We start from the raw sequence: 15,791 nt of genomic DNA on the forward strand, positions 1-15,791 counted from the left end.
AGTTTGTGTTTGAATGAAACGATGGGATATTTGCAGTCATAAAATACTGTAGGTAGAGATTTAATTCAAGCCATGGGTAATTTGAGGTCATTAAATATTTGAGGGCATTGTCAGAGCAAGGCCATGGGTTATTTGAGGTCATGAAATATTTCACGCTGTTAATTCAAGTAATGAGTAAATTAGGGTAATTAAATATTTAGATCCGTTAGCTCCGTGCGGCCATGGGTTATTTGAAGCCCTGAGATATTTTAGGTAATACATTAATTCGAGCAGTGTTATTTGAAGGCATTAAATGTTTGAGGCCATTACTTGAGTGAGACCATGGGTTATCTGAGGCCATGAGATATTTGAGTTTGTGGGCTGAGTGAGGCCATGGGTTAATTGGCTGTCTTCGGTTTAAGCGTGTGTCGCGTTGATACGCTTAGCCCCTTCCCGCCACCCACAGTCATCACCTGGCAGCGCTATCGTGACAGCGTGTGAAGGTGGGTATATTTATTATTCATCACGGATGTGGTGTTAGACCGTGAGCTGTCAGCTGGGCGAGTGGTCTCGCTACACATCGAGCGGGGCACGCGCTGGGCACCTGCACCTCCAGCGAGTGCTCCCTGCACCGGCTCCCACAAGGCAGCAGGTAACGGCACCTATTCACTTACAGCACTCAATACAACTCACACACACCAGCAGATTCGAGTGGATGTACAATCCTGTTGTATGAGCTTGCTTAAACGGGGGGCTCTACAAAAACGGAGGGGGGAGGGGCACGACAGAGGCAATGTTAAACAGGTTTAAACAAATGCAAAACGTTCATCAGAACGAGTAACGATTTGATCTATGTTTACATTTTGTTTACATTTTGTCATTTCCCCTCAAATTATTGCAGAGCTACTGCAAACACTTACAGAATGAGTCCGCGTTTGCCGATTCACTAAAACAGACATGCACGGGCACATTTAATTTATGGATATGGGTGATCGCCGACCTGGCAAACTTTGAGGATAAACTGCCACTGGCGTTGGATTATTGTACCAACGATTTTTGACTTGACGATAACAAATTAAGAAGGTTGAGCCTTCAGCACCTACAGTTCCCACCCCCAGACATTATGGAGCTGTGTATGTGCATGATATTTAATACAATATCTGTAAGGTGAAGTTTGAGAAATGCATAGCTCTATTTGCTCCAAATAAAGGTAGACAATACATGTGCCGTATCGTGATGATTCAAACGTGAGATTTAGGGTTCCCTGTACAGGCTTACACACGATATCACGATTTATATATGGAACTACTGCTGGTTGTCACATCTGTCAAGCTTACACATGTTCACTCCCGTGGCCAGATTCACAAATAGCTGAAACAGCCAAAAACACACGGTCTTGGCAGTCTTTCCGCATTCGTTGGTAATGAAGATGTTGGCACGAATGAGCAATAAAAAGCATGAGAAAAAGAATATCGTACGTGTTAAACCAGGCCCACAGAGCGCAGAGTGTTTAGAACAGCGCGTAGGTGTGTGCAATGTTTGCCAAACTCGGTGGCCGAGACTCACAGCGAGCGAATTGGGGACTCGAGTCGGCCACTCGAAAGTGGTGACCGTGGCTGCACGAGGACACAGAAAGGGCACACAAACACACACCACACACACACCCACTCCACACACACCACGCAGAGCTGTGTCTGGCCCTTTCCCATTTAAATTATCTCCAAATGTAATAAATTAGGGCTAATCAGAGAGCCTGGCTGTGCATGACTGGCCACCGAGGCCACTCGTTTTTGTTGCGCTGTAAAAGGAAACATGTTATCCGATTTTTATTTTAATGTTTTTATTTTATTTGTGACCAATGGGCGATTTAAACTAGATATACGAAGATGGTGTTTATATTGGACAGCTGCCGAGCTTATGTGCAACTGTTTTGATCACACGCCCACCAGGATGTGATTATAATTATTGCTCATGAATTATTTTAACTTTTATAATATCCACCCCCAATGGCTTAATTTTATACGTAAACGTTCACTTTCAATATTATGATTCATAATTAGTGTTTAGTGGGTTAGAGCGTTATGGAGGTATTATTTCAAATTTTAACTATAACCCGCCACCACCCAACAGAGCCAATCAAATAAAGCTGTCACATAATGGGAAAATATGCCAATAAATTTGGGTTTATTAGCAAAACTCAGCTCTGGCGTGGGAGCTGAGTTATTGATGTCACCCGATGATCCTGGATGTGATCTCCAGCGAAACGTCGTATAAAATTGTCAAAAAATATTGCTTTTCCACAATGCGGTTTTGCTAATAAACTAATTACAGATCCCAATGGCTTAATTCGAAATCTAGTGATGCCCCCCCCAACCCCCATCCTTGGTTAGAAATGGAACCCGGTACACCATGCCCTTTCCCGTTGCGATGACGTATGTCATCAGTTTTTCGTCAAAAAAACTAAAATAAAACAACTTTATCAGGACCGAGGCTCCCACAAGGCCATGGGGGAGGGCGTGTGGCACAGTTTGGCTCCAGCTATCATATAGTGCGGTCGTGTCGCTACAGTTCTCTACGGTGAGTACAATGTCTTTAAAAATAACGGTGCTATGCCTCGCTAAATACAATTAAAGCTGAACCACTAGCGCATTCTGAGATTCAGCGGTGAACGGGACAACCCACCCTACAACTTGCAGACGTCTCGGAACAGGAAAGGGTAACTAGCCCCTGTTTGGGGAGAAAGAACGACCCAGAGGGCGCGTTCCCTGGACATGCAAAGCCTCACTCGCACGACGGTCACGTGCCCTCCTCTGTCATGACTGTTGATTCAGGTTCAATATATAAATATGTTTTTAAATCTCGTGATGACTTTGTGAAAGACAGTTAAGCATGAATGTAATATAAATATTAATTTAAGAAGCTAACCATGAACAGTAAATAAATGACCAAAAATAGCCAACATGTTTAAGCCACGTAAGTGCTATTTCACTGTGATTAAGATTTTACTGCGATTTATTAAACTTATGTAGTTTGTTAAAGGTCAGAGATTGGTTTCAAAGCATTGAACATTTAAAGGGGAATACTGTGTCTTGGCACCTGAAGCAACTATTTAGTATCATATTTATATTTAATGATGATTGTGATGAGATGATAATGGATAGATGATCATGCTTGATGATTATTACTGAAATTGCTGGATGATGGATGGATGATTGCTCGATAAAGGATGAATGCTGGGTAATGGCTGGATGACAGACAATTGCTGAATCATGAGTGGATCATGGATAATGGATGGATCATGGGTGATTGACAGACAATGGATGGATGATACACATTTCTGGAAAATGTATAGATTGTAATGATGACGATGTGTAAATGATCTCATGACGGTGGCTTGCACTCACACATCGGTCTTGTTCACATGCATATTTGCTGCTTTTATCATCCGCAACAGCGAGCTACCCACCCCGATACAGCTCACTCCTGGCGACCAACACACGCACACCCATCGGCCCGGCCACCGCACAGCGAGACTAATCCCAGCGGGTGGGGCGAGGGGGGGGCTGCAGCAACATGGAGGAGTGCGGGGGCATCCGCACGGACGGCAGCACCCTGCTCAGGGCCGTGCTGCTCGGCCGCCTGCGCCTGACGCGCCTCCTACTCGAGGGTGGCGCCTACATCAACGAGAGCAACGAGCGCGGCGAGACGCCGCTCATGGTGGCCTGCACGAGCCGGCACGCCGATGCGCAGAGCGCCGCCAAGGCCAAGATGGTGGCCTATCTGCTGGAGAACGGCGCCGACCCCGACATCCAGGACAAGTGCGGGCGCAGCGCGCTCATGCACGCGTGCATCGCCGGAGCCGGCGCCGAGCTGGCGCAGCTGCTGCTCGCCGGCGGCGCCGACCCCAGCCTTGAGGACCGCTCGGGAGCCTCGGCCCTCGTCTACGCCATCAACACGGACGACAAGGACACCCTCAAGGTGCTGCTGGACGCCTGCAAGGCCAAGGGCAAGGACGTGATCATCATCACCACCGACAAGTCGGCCTCGGGCGGCAAGACCACGAAGCAGTACCTCAACGTGCCGCCTTCGCCCGCCGACTTTGACGATCGGTTCGCCCCGGTGATGTCCCCTTCCGACATCGAGCTGCGGCCCACGTTCTCCAACTCGCTGGCCACCGCAACGGAGGACGAGTCCTTGATGAGCCTCCCGGCAGCCGGCGTCTGCGGCAGGAAGGGTACACCGAAGCACTGCGCAACGCCCAAGCTGCTGCCGCAGCTACAAAAGACGGTGGCTCATGGCGAGGACGCAAAGAAGGCGATCGTGTCTCTGGACGAGGAATTCTCCTCCAGCTTCAGCTCTTTGCTCACGAGCAGGTCGAGCGTGCTCGCCAGACACTTCAGCATGGATGTGGCGGACGACACCTTTCTGGGCACATACACGGCCGAGAGGCGGCCACCTTCCAGCAGAGCAGCGTCGTCCATGTGTCACAGGTCGCCGCAGATGGCGAGAAGGAACACCCTTCCCATGGAAGAACTCACAGAGACGCTGACGCTTCCACCCGTGTGCAGCCTGCAAGAAATCCTGCGGCAGAGACAGCTGGGCATTAACCACTACCATTCCGACACGCAGTTGCAGGCGGAGCCGATGGCAGTACATACCTTGGCGGGGAGGTTTGCGATGGAGCAAAGGAAACGGCACATGTCAAGCTCGCGTGATTCGCTTGATGGCTGGTGGCCACCGATGGCTCCAGCGAGCGGCGAGAGGCGGGGGTCTGGTGGAGTTGGGTTCCCGGCGGAACAGATGTCTCTGGTCGCTGCGAGCACCGAGCGCAGAGGGTCCGGTGGTGCCAACGTTCTCATGGAGCAACTGTCGCACAGTCGGCCCAGTATCCTGCCTCCTATACCCATCAGCGTGACTCCAACTGCTAGTGCGAGCGCCTCCGAGGCAACCCCGGGATTTTGCAAACAACCGCAGATTTCCGTCAAACCTGGGGTGCCCACGCTGCCCTGCTCGCCGAGCCACCAAGAGGTGAAGGGCAAGAAAAAATTCCCAAGGCGCCACTCTATGCAGGTGGAGCAGATGAAGCTGCTGCTCACGCACGGAGATGGATCTGGTGACTAGGAAACTCCCGATTTGAATCCGGGAACGAAACGTGACCACCCCTGCAATATCCTTCTGTAACCTTAAAAGATATCTTCGCATACGAAATGTAAAATGCGTGGCTATTGAGAGAAAAGGGAAGGGGTGCGATGCTGTGCTGGGAACGTGTGGGACTGTGCAATGCGGTATCCTAGTGTATTATTGGAAGAGATGCGAGAGTGTAGAAGGAACTTTGTTTTTGTACGAGGCACTTTGTTGACCGAGGGCACAGGTTTACAAATCACCCATGAAACGATAATTGGGTCTAAAAGTTAACCTGAAAGCTGGGTCTGGGCAGAGCTGTTGGAAACACTTAAAATGAATAACACAAGTAGGTTATTTATAAATCTTGTTAAAAATTATATCGGAATCATGTTAACGGTCTTTGGTCTTGGATATCTAAGTGTATGGATTGTGTTTAACAATGACAGTACTGTTTTGTTGAGTGTCTACTCTAAGTATATTTTACACAGCAGACCAATAAAGCATATTAACACAGTAATAGAAGTGTCAAAACTTTACTTGCGCTCTGAGAGTACAGTACACAGGTTATCTGTTGACATGGTACATTTTACAGTACTTCAATTGACCACACTGCATCTTATTGCTCAGCTCGAAAGTGCAACAGATATTTGGGCTTACACTCGAGATGAACCTCAACCCAATTAGGCCCAGATGTCTTTCTTCGGGATGCTTTCGATGTCTGAGCACTAGAGGGCATCTAACACTGGACTTGTGTCAGGGTGCACTTTGAGCATGGGTTTGGGTTGGAGGCAACAATGAATGCTGTTGTGGTTAAGATGCTTATGTATGCTACATAAGCAGCATCCAGTAACTGCACAGTACCAAAAGAGTTATTTAACACAAATAGCCAAAAAAACACTCTTAAACGACTTTCGCAATTAATTGTCCCTTTTGTGGAGATCCAAGCTGGGTGCTAACTCGCCCCAGCTGATTAGTGTAGCAAATGGTCGCTCACAAGCCATCTGATGTGTTAACGTGAACATATTTAATATTTAAACATTACCCACTCGCTCCAACCAACTAGCGTTTTTATATACGGTGAGCGTGTCATATTATTTTTCGGAGATGGTGGACGAAGATCCAGGTTTTTTTTTTATCATGAGATATGATATTTTTCTTAAAAACATAACCCTTGCTTTAAATCAATAAAATGTATTCTTTCATTCATCAACTTGGGCCCTGGTGAATGTGCTCTGCATTCCACGGCCGATTGACAGGAGGAGTGTAACGCCCATTGACAAGCACCTTTATTACCGGTTTCACCAAATTCACCAGGAAATTCACCTGGGTCACTCACTGTAGCCATGGCCATGATAATGCCATCAAACATCAAAGGTGACTGCGAAGTACAATGAGCTCTCTCTCAGTAGCAAGGAGCAGCAGAGTGACCTTTGCTGTGATCAAAACCCAAACATATGAAACAGAATAAAGCATTTTTTAAGGTCGTGTTAGGGCTGTTGACATTTGATAAAAAGGTCACAATGCTTTGCAGAAAGATGAGTCAGATTTTCGCCAATATAGCCAAACCTTTGATGAATGTCAACATTGCAAATGCGAAATGTAAAAACTGTTGTCTGAAATGTGAATTTCATTACATAAGCGACGTTCATAATTTGGAATTATACCGGGAAAATTAGCAAGTGGAAATCTGTCCGCGAATCAAATCCAAATAAAAGCTTCCTATCAAAATATCACAGAGAAAACACAACATTGACCAAATTAAAATACATCAATATTAAACCGCTAAATTCCACACTCACAAAACTATGTAAAACAGAACACACCAAAAAATACAAGCATTTAATATCACAACCCTGGCAACAAAATCAAAACATGCTGGTAATATACTGCAAACGAAAGTTTTGTCCACCAATATCTTTAGCCAATACAACTTTATTAACTGGAGCATCTGGCTGGCAACTCGAGGGAGTCCTGCGCATGTTTAAAATGCAAACATAAATATTTGTTTAAGTTAACCTCTAAATAATAACTTATTGACTTCTCACAGCCAAAAATTTAAACAGTGGGTCAACGTTCCAAGATGTAAGATGAACAGCAAATAGTGCAAACAGAGTGACATTTATAGCCATCCTTTACACAAATTAGTAGTAAATGCAACAGCTGTGCCGTGACTACAACACACACGTTTTTACATTCCACAGCAGCCACGTTCTATCCCATTCGGTTGGTGTTTACGTAAATGTGCCTCCAGATCATGGTATGGGAGGCACTGCGATGAATATTACCATCAGCGCTTTTCTACACCACACACACTCGGTCCTTCTAGTTTTTGACACCACTATAACCCATGTTACATTTTCTGCAGACCTTTCAGCAAAGCCAATGGCTTAGTTTCCAAAGCAGGCCGACAGCCAAACAAAAGCAGCGCTAAACAGCACAGCCAACTATTTTTTGGAAAATGCATGTTTTGGCTCTCCAAAAAAGACCTATTTAACAAAATTACCATTACATTTAACCTTTTTAATAAGCCATTTGGGCTACAAAATGGTGCGGGCGGCCTAGCGAGCGGTGCACTGCCCCGCGTCGGGGCTAGAGGCCGACCCGCGAGGAGCCCGTGTGCTTGTCCGCGAAGAAGCTTTTGAGGAGCATCACCTGCCCGACCACCACGGAGAGCAGCATGAGCGTCTCGCCCACCGACCACAGCGTGACACGCGAGTTGAGGTGCTCCGCCTGGTAGCGATCCTGTGCCTCCTCCAGCCGGTGGTGCGTCTGGTAGCTGATGACCGACTTGAGAGCCTCGTGGATCGTCACGCAGGCCGACTCCATCTGTAGCGTGGGGGGCAGGCGGGGTGGCAGGGAAGTGAGAAAAACACGTGCACGCATAAACACACGTATGGGACCATCATCAGCCGCGACCTATCCACTACTGGATGAAAGCCTCCTCAAGTCATCGCCATCTCTCATGGCCTCCCGATGCAACAATCCATCGAGCATATGCAAAACAGATTATTTTATTGCTCCATTTCCACAATGGACATGCTGTTAGATGCATTTCCTCTTTTGGCTGCCACTGTTGAGTCTCAACAACTGGCCATCATCTTTTCAAGTGACATGCCCTAGCTCAGATATCTTAACATTGAACAATATGCCTCGAATTTGCATTTGTTCTCCGCTCCATATGTTCTTCTTTCTGTCTCCGAGTATAATTCGATTCATGAAGCGTGCTGGTTACACAAGAGAACAAATCATTTTCATAATTAATGTTCCCTTCGGGAAAATGTAGATTTTTCCATTGTCAATAATATTAATCTATAATAACCCGGCATTCGCACACGTCTCATTTTAATCATCATTAAATCGCCTACAACGTTGGTGTGATGTGTCTAACAGCGCTTTAAACATTTAGGAGACACGTACTAAAAAGTTGGAAAAAAGAATGAGCACGCCCAACACCTTAAGTGTGGCACGAGCACCAGATAGCCACATACAGTTGGTTAATGCGCACAATGATTGCATAGTTGGGGACACTTTTTTCTGTTTAATGTTAGAAATGTGACAATACAGTATCTTGATTTGAAGCTTTCGTGGCTGCAGGAAGCCATACTCTTTGGTTTTTTCGGTAAAGTCACGTAGTTAGAATTAATTAAAATAAAACAAACAAAGAACCAAAGAGTATGTGACAATATATTCAATTCATTATGCACAAGATTTTGCAGCCCCCTTGTCAATCCACCGTGTTCGTCACGGGGTTTGGTTTTTTTACTCAAGTTTACCACGCAGGAGTTGTTGAAGCGGTAAGACTGCCCATAATAGGTTTTTTGTGTTAGATTGCGTAGATATAAATGCATCGTTAAACCTGCAAACACCTGACACAGCCAATTAGTAAGGTTTGTCACGTTAACAAAACATGCCAATTCGGTATTAGTTTAGCACACCGGTGTTTTGAGAGTAAACCCACATTTACAATTCGAGTACGTCTCGCTGGTAATTACAACCAGCATCAACAGGCGGCAGCCAGAGTTGCGGAGAAATCCTTGTGGGGAAGACTGGTTCGGATATCACTCGTTACCAGTGTTTTCCATGGCCAGAAATTAAACTTAAGTCAACAGGTTCAGACCTAACAACAACTGCCATTTGTCACGAAGTGGCGGTAATGTCACCATGGTGCATGTGCCAGGTTATGTGCACTTTGAGGCCACGTGAAGTGTTGAAAGCCCGCTGGAAGGTCGCAGTTTGTTGTTCTTCCCCCGCATCTCCGATTAGCACGGTTGGCTACGTACTGTGCAAAAGAAGTTCAACATACAAACATACATACACGGGACAGATCCAGGTGCCATGGGTTGACTTAAATGACTGGCAGATGCACCACCTGTGACTGGCAGATGCACCACCTGTGCCCCCTACTGTGCCAACTTGCTGTGTTTTAGCCACCTGGAGCTCCGCTCGTTGTGAGTGTCGCTCCTCTGCCCTCCGCTGTTGTTGGAGGGCAACTGCCTCCAACTACCCAGTAACGTTCTTCATGAACCTCGTAATAAAGGTTTTTTTTGGGTTAGATTGTGTAAACGTAAATGTCGTTAACCAACCACCACTCGACACAGCCAATTAGTAAAGTTTGTCACATAAACAAAAAGTTTAAATTAACTACTTCAGCACACCGGTGTGTTGGAGAGTAAACCCACAACATTTACAATTTGAGTATGATGTTTCGCTGGTGATTACAACCAACTTCATTAGGCGATTTGCCAGAAATGTGAAGAAGTCTTCCTGTGACCGGTCATTAACCAGGTTAAATCCAAGATAGATCGTAGGCAGGCCAGCCTGAATGTTTCTAACCGGCGCAGATGTTCCATTCGGGGAGTCCACATTTCAGAAGCATCGAGAAGAGAGGGCATGACTGTGTAGAGCTAACCACTACCCCACTGCCTCCACACACACTCAAGATAAAAGCACATCGTGCATGCAAGAACTGGTTATCAATATAGGAAAGTTTTATGCAAATGTTTCCTTTAGGCTCATGGAACAAACAAAACAAGACAGAATGATCAAATATAAACAATATGGACAGAACTAGACTAACAGGGAAGACTAGATGTACAGAACAAGACAGTAAATACAAGACAGTACAAACAAGCCCTTGATGACGATCGAATAAAAACATAAAAAACTGGAACAGATTTATTTTTTATAAATTTGTAATTCAAAAATTAAGACAACTTATCGGGTCGCGAAGGCTGAGGAAATATAATTGTTTGGCATCTAACGAACGTCGCCTTCTAGAGCTGTCACCTGTGTGAGTGAGACTGCTCCATTTGTGCTGGCCTTGCCCACGGGTTTCTCGTCCCCGATTTGCCAGTCAAAGTAGACGGTTTTGTGGCTGAAGGTGGAGAACTCATTGCTGAAGCAGATGGCGTAGATGCCCTTCTTCTCGGCGGTCCACACGTGGCTGTCGTACTGCTTGCGCATCTCCTTGTACAGGATCTCGCCGGTGGGCCCCTCCACGCGGCAGTCCACGTCGTAGTTCCCGCCCGTGATCACCTGCGTCAAATAAACGTGCAATCAAATGTCAGCGGTACTGGGTCTGCACCGGTCTTTCGCTTTCTCGAGGCTGGCTCGAGAATTTTTCTCAGCTTCCATCCTTGGCCTTGCGGTTAGTCGCCTCAGTCCGAGAACTGACTTAAAAGGCACCCAGCCTTGACAACAGCTTAAACCTAGAGGATTCATATTCATAAAAACCTCAATCGAAGATATCCCTTGACGCAGATTTAAATAGGATATAAGGCAATTGTGGTACTTAACCAGCCATGACACTGGTCTTGACCTCAGCTCGACCATATGGATGTTTCCCTTGACCACCTTGGCCTTGTGGGTCCTGGTTTTGAATCCAAGACTGACTGTCAGAGTAATGACATGGGCACCTCTCGAATCATGAATCATAGGTTTGAATATGGGGATTCAGCTGCATGTGATTAAATCAAATTCACAAGTTCAGTGAGATGACAGGTTCAACTGGGTCAGCATTGAACCGCACCATAACCCATAATACAAGAATTAAAATAAGGATTTTTTCTAAGAGGGTGGGAGGCTCAAGGATCACAGTGCTGAGTTGGCAATGCTGAGATTATGGATTTATGTCCAGGCTGCTGTGATTAAACAGAGTTCTCAAGTGCAGTGATGTTGATGGTCGCAGCCTGATCACCTATGGCTGTACAAAAAAACACACCACATTAATACTCTTTGGTTCTTTTGGTAAAGTCATGTAGGTATAAAATAAAATAAATCACGACGTTTCGGGCGCAACACAAGCATCCATCATCAGGTGGGAAAGCATGGTCTGCTGCTGAGGCAGACTGTTTTAAAAGGTTTGAAATGGGTGTAGCTCAAGGGTCATAAAAGTCTGCCTCAGCAGCAGACCACGCTTTCCCACCTGATGATGGACGCTTGTGTTGCGCCCGAAACGTCATGATTTATTTTATATTATACCTACGTGACTTTACCGAAAGAACCAAAGAGTATGGATTCCTGCAGTCACGAAAGCTTCAAATCAAGACATCATATTAAATTGGGTTTTTCAGTTCAACGTGCATAAATTCCAACTCTTGAGAATTAAACATACTGGTTTGTCACGTGATGAACATCACTCTTTGGCGCAAGTTCTACCAACTAGTGTGGATAAAAGGTCATTTGAAGAGCAGTTCTGTGACATCTCCTTCCACAGACTGTTCTCTAACATGGGCTCATGGACTCTTCTAGAGGAGATACAAATACATTATCGTCTCATAACTTGACGCTGATAGCACACTCGAGACACAACTGAGAACACCACATATGAAATGACAAAAATATCCATTTGACATGTGACGAACGCTCTTTGCCGAGCACGTAAAAGGTATTTCCCCTTAGTAGGCACAAACAGACAGCGACATCGTTGTGGGACATCCCCCGGACTCATTGTCAAACACACTGTGGTGCACTGCTCCCTGCGGGGAATCTCAAATGTGCAGTACAACTCTTGATACAGAAACATGAACGAAGAACGGTGAATAGGAAATGCCACAAGCGGGCAGCAAGTGTCGACACCTTCCAGTGACAGGTTTCAACTGCCAGTTGAATCCGTGCCTCATGGCTACCGTTTCACAATGGCCTAGTTCAAGCTGGCCTTCTTAGGAACTGCCAATTGCCTTTCCAGGCCCTCTAGGCCTGACCATTGAATGTAATGTTTTAGCAAGTAAAACCGAAGCATTGTATGTAAACTATGAATTGTAAATTTATACACACATTGCGTTGCTTATGAGCGACGCTATAACATTAATGTTTTTTTACATGCGGTGACAAAAGTCTACAGCACTGCACCAGTATCTACCAATCGGGAGATGACACGAGATACCTGATTCACAAACCCATCTTGGGATTTTGCTAAATAACAAAACGTATGGGCGTTGCGATAGAAACCTATTGTGAATCATATTTAACACTTGACATTTTAAGCCGGTACACTTAGGTATTTTATACCTACGTGACTTTACTGGCTTAAAAAGAACCAAAGAGTATGGTTCCTGCAGTCACGAAAGCTTCAAATCAAGATTTTAAGCCAGATAAATGTGTCATTCGATCGGCCCTCCTGGATAAGCAACAAACAAAGACATCTCATCTCACAACCACACACGTACATCAAATTGGAGTAGCCTCCACACCTCACACACTGTAACCACCCTCAGCACAACCACCACCACTCATAACCCATTAATTCCTTACAGAAAATCACCCGCGGAACATCGCCATCGTCATCATCTGGAGTGAAAACTCCCTCTGAAGTGACACCACCACGACCACCACCACCAAGACAAAGATCCCCCGTGTAGCCTAAACGGACTCTTGGGGCAAGTGCTGTTTTAGCACCTATGAAGGCCGGCACGGCACACGAGGGGGTAGGTGGCCAGCACCCCACCTGACCGCCTTTGTCTCCCCAGTGGCGATGTTTACACACCGCACCAGGTACTCATTTGAGGCTGAGTCGACATCGGGGAGGAGGCCCAGGACCGGCTCAGAAATAATCGTCACTGCTGTTCGTGGCCACGAGCAGCGAATCGAACTCGGTTCGTCTGGTTCGTGGCGCAGCGCGCTAACAGCTACGCCACCGCCACCACAGCCGCCACCGCCACCACAGCCGCCACCGCCACCACAGCCGCCACCGCCACCACAGCCGCCACCGCCACCACAGCCGCCACCGCCACCACAGCCGCCACCGCCACCACAGCCGCCACCGCCACCACAGCCGCCACCGCCACCACAGCCGCCACCGCCACCACAGCCGCCACCGCCACCACAGCCGCCACCGCCACCACCACAGCCGCCACCGCCACCACCACAGCCGCCACAACCACCACCACAGCCGCCACAACCACCACCACAGCCGCCACAACCACCACCACAGCCGCCACCACCACCACCACCACAGCCGCCACAACCACCACCACAGCCGCCACAACCACCACCACAGCCGCCACCACCACCACCACCACAGCCGCCACCACCACAACCACCACCACCACGAGCCCACGCCGCCACCATCGCACCTGGTAGTCGAGCGTGTTGCGCGCTCCCTGCTGCACCTCCTCGTAGAAGCACTGCTTCGCGTTGTCCTTCAGCTCGAACGTGAGCTCCGTGCCGTCCGCGGGCACAGGAAGCAGCAGCAGTAGCAGCAGCAGCGAGGGCAGCAGCAAGGGCAGCAGCAGCTGCAGCTGAGCAGAGCGAAGGGCAGCAGCGGATCGAGGCCGCGTTGCTGCCATCGCCGCCAGCACCGCGCGCTTCCTGCCGACCTCTGACCCCGCGCGCTTCCTGCCGACCTCTGACCCCGCGCTTGAACCACGACCCCTCCCGATCTATGGCTGATTGTGTTATAGCATGTAAATATATATATACCCATGTACTTCGTATTCACAATGTACAGCTAAACTTAAAAGCGTAAATGTATTACAATGGTTTCTGTCTGTATTGTTTGTGTGAAAACAGTTGCTGAGTAGTGAGAGAGAGAGATGCCTTACACGTGCAGCGGCCAGGCACAAACAGCACTCCGATGGAAGCTGGAGTTGATGAGAGTGCAACGGGGTTCTTGATCTGATCCAGATTCCATTGGAACCTCCTTTGCCAGTAGCAAAATATGATAATTGCTTTTTTACCCTTTTATCTGGCAACAAAACTGACGCCTTTTTTTGTTTGCATTCCGACTGCATGTATTGTGGTCAATGCAAACATGACTCCTTGTAAAAAAAAAGGTGTCAGTTTTGTTGCCAGATAAAAGGGTAAAAAACAATTATCATATTTTGCTACTGGCAAGGAGGTTCCAATGGTGTAAATGCTTAACCCGAGCTCTCATACTCTGATGGTGCATTGTCTTTGAGTTGTACGCCATTTGGCGTCATTTGGTCAAACATCATGTGAGACTAGGCTCTAAGGAAAGCTGTCTCGGGTGTGGACCAATCAATTTCAAGGACAGTGCATACATTATCAGAGTTATGTTTTTTGTTTGCATTCCGATTGCAGGTATTGTGGTCAATGCAAACATGACTCCTTGTAAAAAAAAGGTGTCAAGTTTTGTTGCCAGATAAAAGGGTTAAAAACCAATTACCTGATCCAGATTATTTGTTGTAAGAGATTGGGAAGTTTGGTCAATTAAACCCCGGCTGCCCCAACGACCCGGACCTTGCAGGTAGGCCCTCATACAGCAATGGGTTGACAAAAGTGGACATTGTGTAAATTCCCATTTAATTTAATAATTGATCTGCAATATATGGAAACTTAAGTCGTTTTTTTACGACTAATTTCAGATTATCCACACGCAAAGGGCGCGACCATTGGGTTTACAAGTTGTTTTACTTGAATATGATTACTTTAAATTCGAGCATAATATTCAGAATATTATGCTTGACAAACGACATTCCGCTGTACACAACACATCGCAACTTGTCCTGCAGCTATAAACTGTACAGCCCCTGGGCTCACGGGGGCCACGGTGGCTAGGAGATGTTAACTCCCTCGCCTGGTATACAGGAGGTCGTGGGTTCGATCCCGACTCGAACGCCTGCTGGATACTTGGAGTTTGCGTGTCTCTCTCCCCATGGTCGCGTGGATTTTTCTCTGGATCCTCTGGTTTTACCCTCCACATTTAGAAACATAAGTTTATAGTATTTGACTGATATAAATTTCAACATGATAAGCCACTTCGCTGAGCTATCATTTTAGATAGCCAAGTCGTTTTTGAAAAAGATCTACATAGCTCAGTGGGCCTTACCTGGTAAAATACAAAAACATGTCTCTTTGGTACAGGCTGCCCGACAAATAAACAAATACCCCTCAACATTTATCAATAACACGTTGCCACACATTAAATGTCAACAGCAATGTCACTGGGGTACTATGGTGGAGCGCCAGACATAAAAGTTTGTTTTTCGTGTAAAGCGAATTTAAGCAGATATCCCAACTTTGGCCCAACATTGCATGTTTACTGGGATGCCGGGACACTAACAAAAAGCTACCGGGGATGCGAGATGTGAGTCACATGTAAAGGTTTTAGGTAATGGTGTTGTGATCTCAATGCTTGTATTACTTTATATGAATCAAAGCCAACTCTGAACTCAAGAAGCACAGACTAAAACTCATGCGATCAATGTTCATGTCTCGTACACTCACGT

At 46.7% G+C, this 15,791-nt stretch overlaps 2 protein-coding genes across 2 annotated transcripts; one reads left to right on the forward strand and one right to left on the reverse strand.

Annotated features, from left to right (window-relative positions):
- The first annotated feature begins 305 nt into the window (after positions 1 to 305).
- On the forward strand, positions 306 to 5,625 carry LOC144945956 (ankyrin repeat domain-containing protein 34C-like). The gene is made up of 2 exons (XM_078874630.1): positions 306 to 631; positions 3,434 to 5,625. Exon 2 carries the CDS (start codon positions 3,553 to 3,555, stop codon positions 5,098 to 5,100), a length of 1,548 nt encoding a protein of 515 aa, XP_078730756.1. The 5' UTR covers positions 306 to 631; positions 3,434 to 3,552; the 3' UTR covers positions 5,101 to 5,625.
- A 747-nt stretch (positions 5,626 to 6,372) lies between these two features.
- Positions 6,373 to 13,941, reverse strand: LOC144945957 (transmembrane emp24 domain-containing protein 7-like). Its single transcript, XM_078874631.1, has 3 exons — positions 13,677 to 13,941; positions 10,390 to 10,638; positions 6,373 to 7,929 (listed from the first exon to the last, which is right to left on the reverse strand). Exons 1-3 carry the CDS (start codon positions 13,887 to 13,889, stop codon positions 7,693 to 7,695), a joined length of 699 nt encoding a protein of 232 aa, XP_078730757.1. The 5' UTR covers positions 13,890 to 13,941; the 3' UTR covers positions 6,373 to 7,692.
- Between the last annotated feature and the right edge of the window lie 1,850 nt (positions 13,942 to 15,791).

Source organism: Lampetra fluviatilis, chromosome 39 (assembly GCF_964198595.1).
Source record: "Lampetra fluviatilis chromosome 39, kcLamFluv1.1, whole genome shotgun sequence".
Lineage (NCBI taxonomy): Eukaryota > Metazoa > Chordata > Hyperoartia > Petromyzontiformes > Petromyzontidae > Lampetra > Lampetra fluviatilis.

What these genes read in the sequence shown, in the direction of transcription:
- LOC144945956 (XM_078874630.1), top strand. Translation starts at nt 3,553, where the DNA reads ATGGAGGAGTGCGGGGGCATCCGCACGGACGGCAGCACCCTGCTCAGG.
- LOC144945957 (XM_078874631.1), bottom strand. Translation starts at nt 13,889, where the DNA reads ATGGCAGCAACGCGGCCTCGATCCGCTGCTGCCCTTCGCTCTGCTCAG. An exon ending in GCAACACGCTCGACTACCAG is followed by an intron (nt 10,639 to 13,676) that starts GTGCGATGGTGG and finishes TATTTGACGCAG; the next exon opens with GTGATCACGGGCGGGAACTA. An exon ending in GAGCAGTCTCACTCACACAG is followed by an intron (nt 7,930 to 10,389) that starts GTGACAGCTCTA and finishes CCCACGCTACAG; the next exon opens with ATGGAGTCGGCCTGCGTGAC.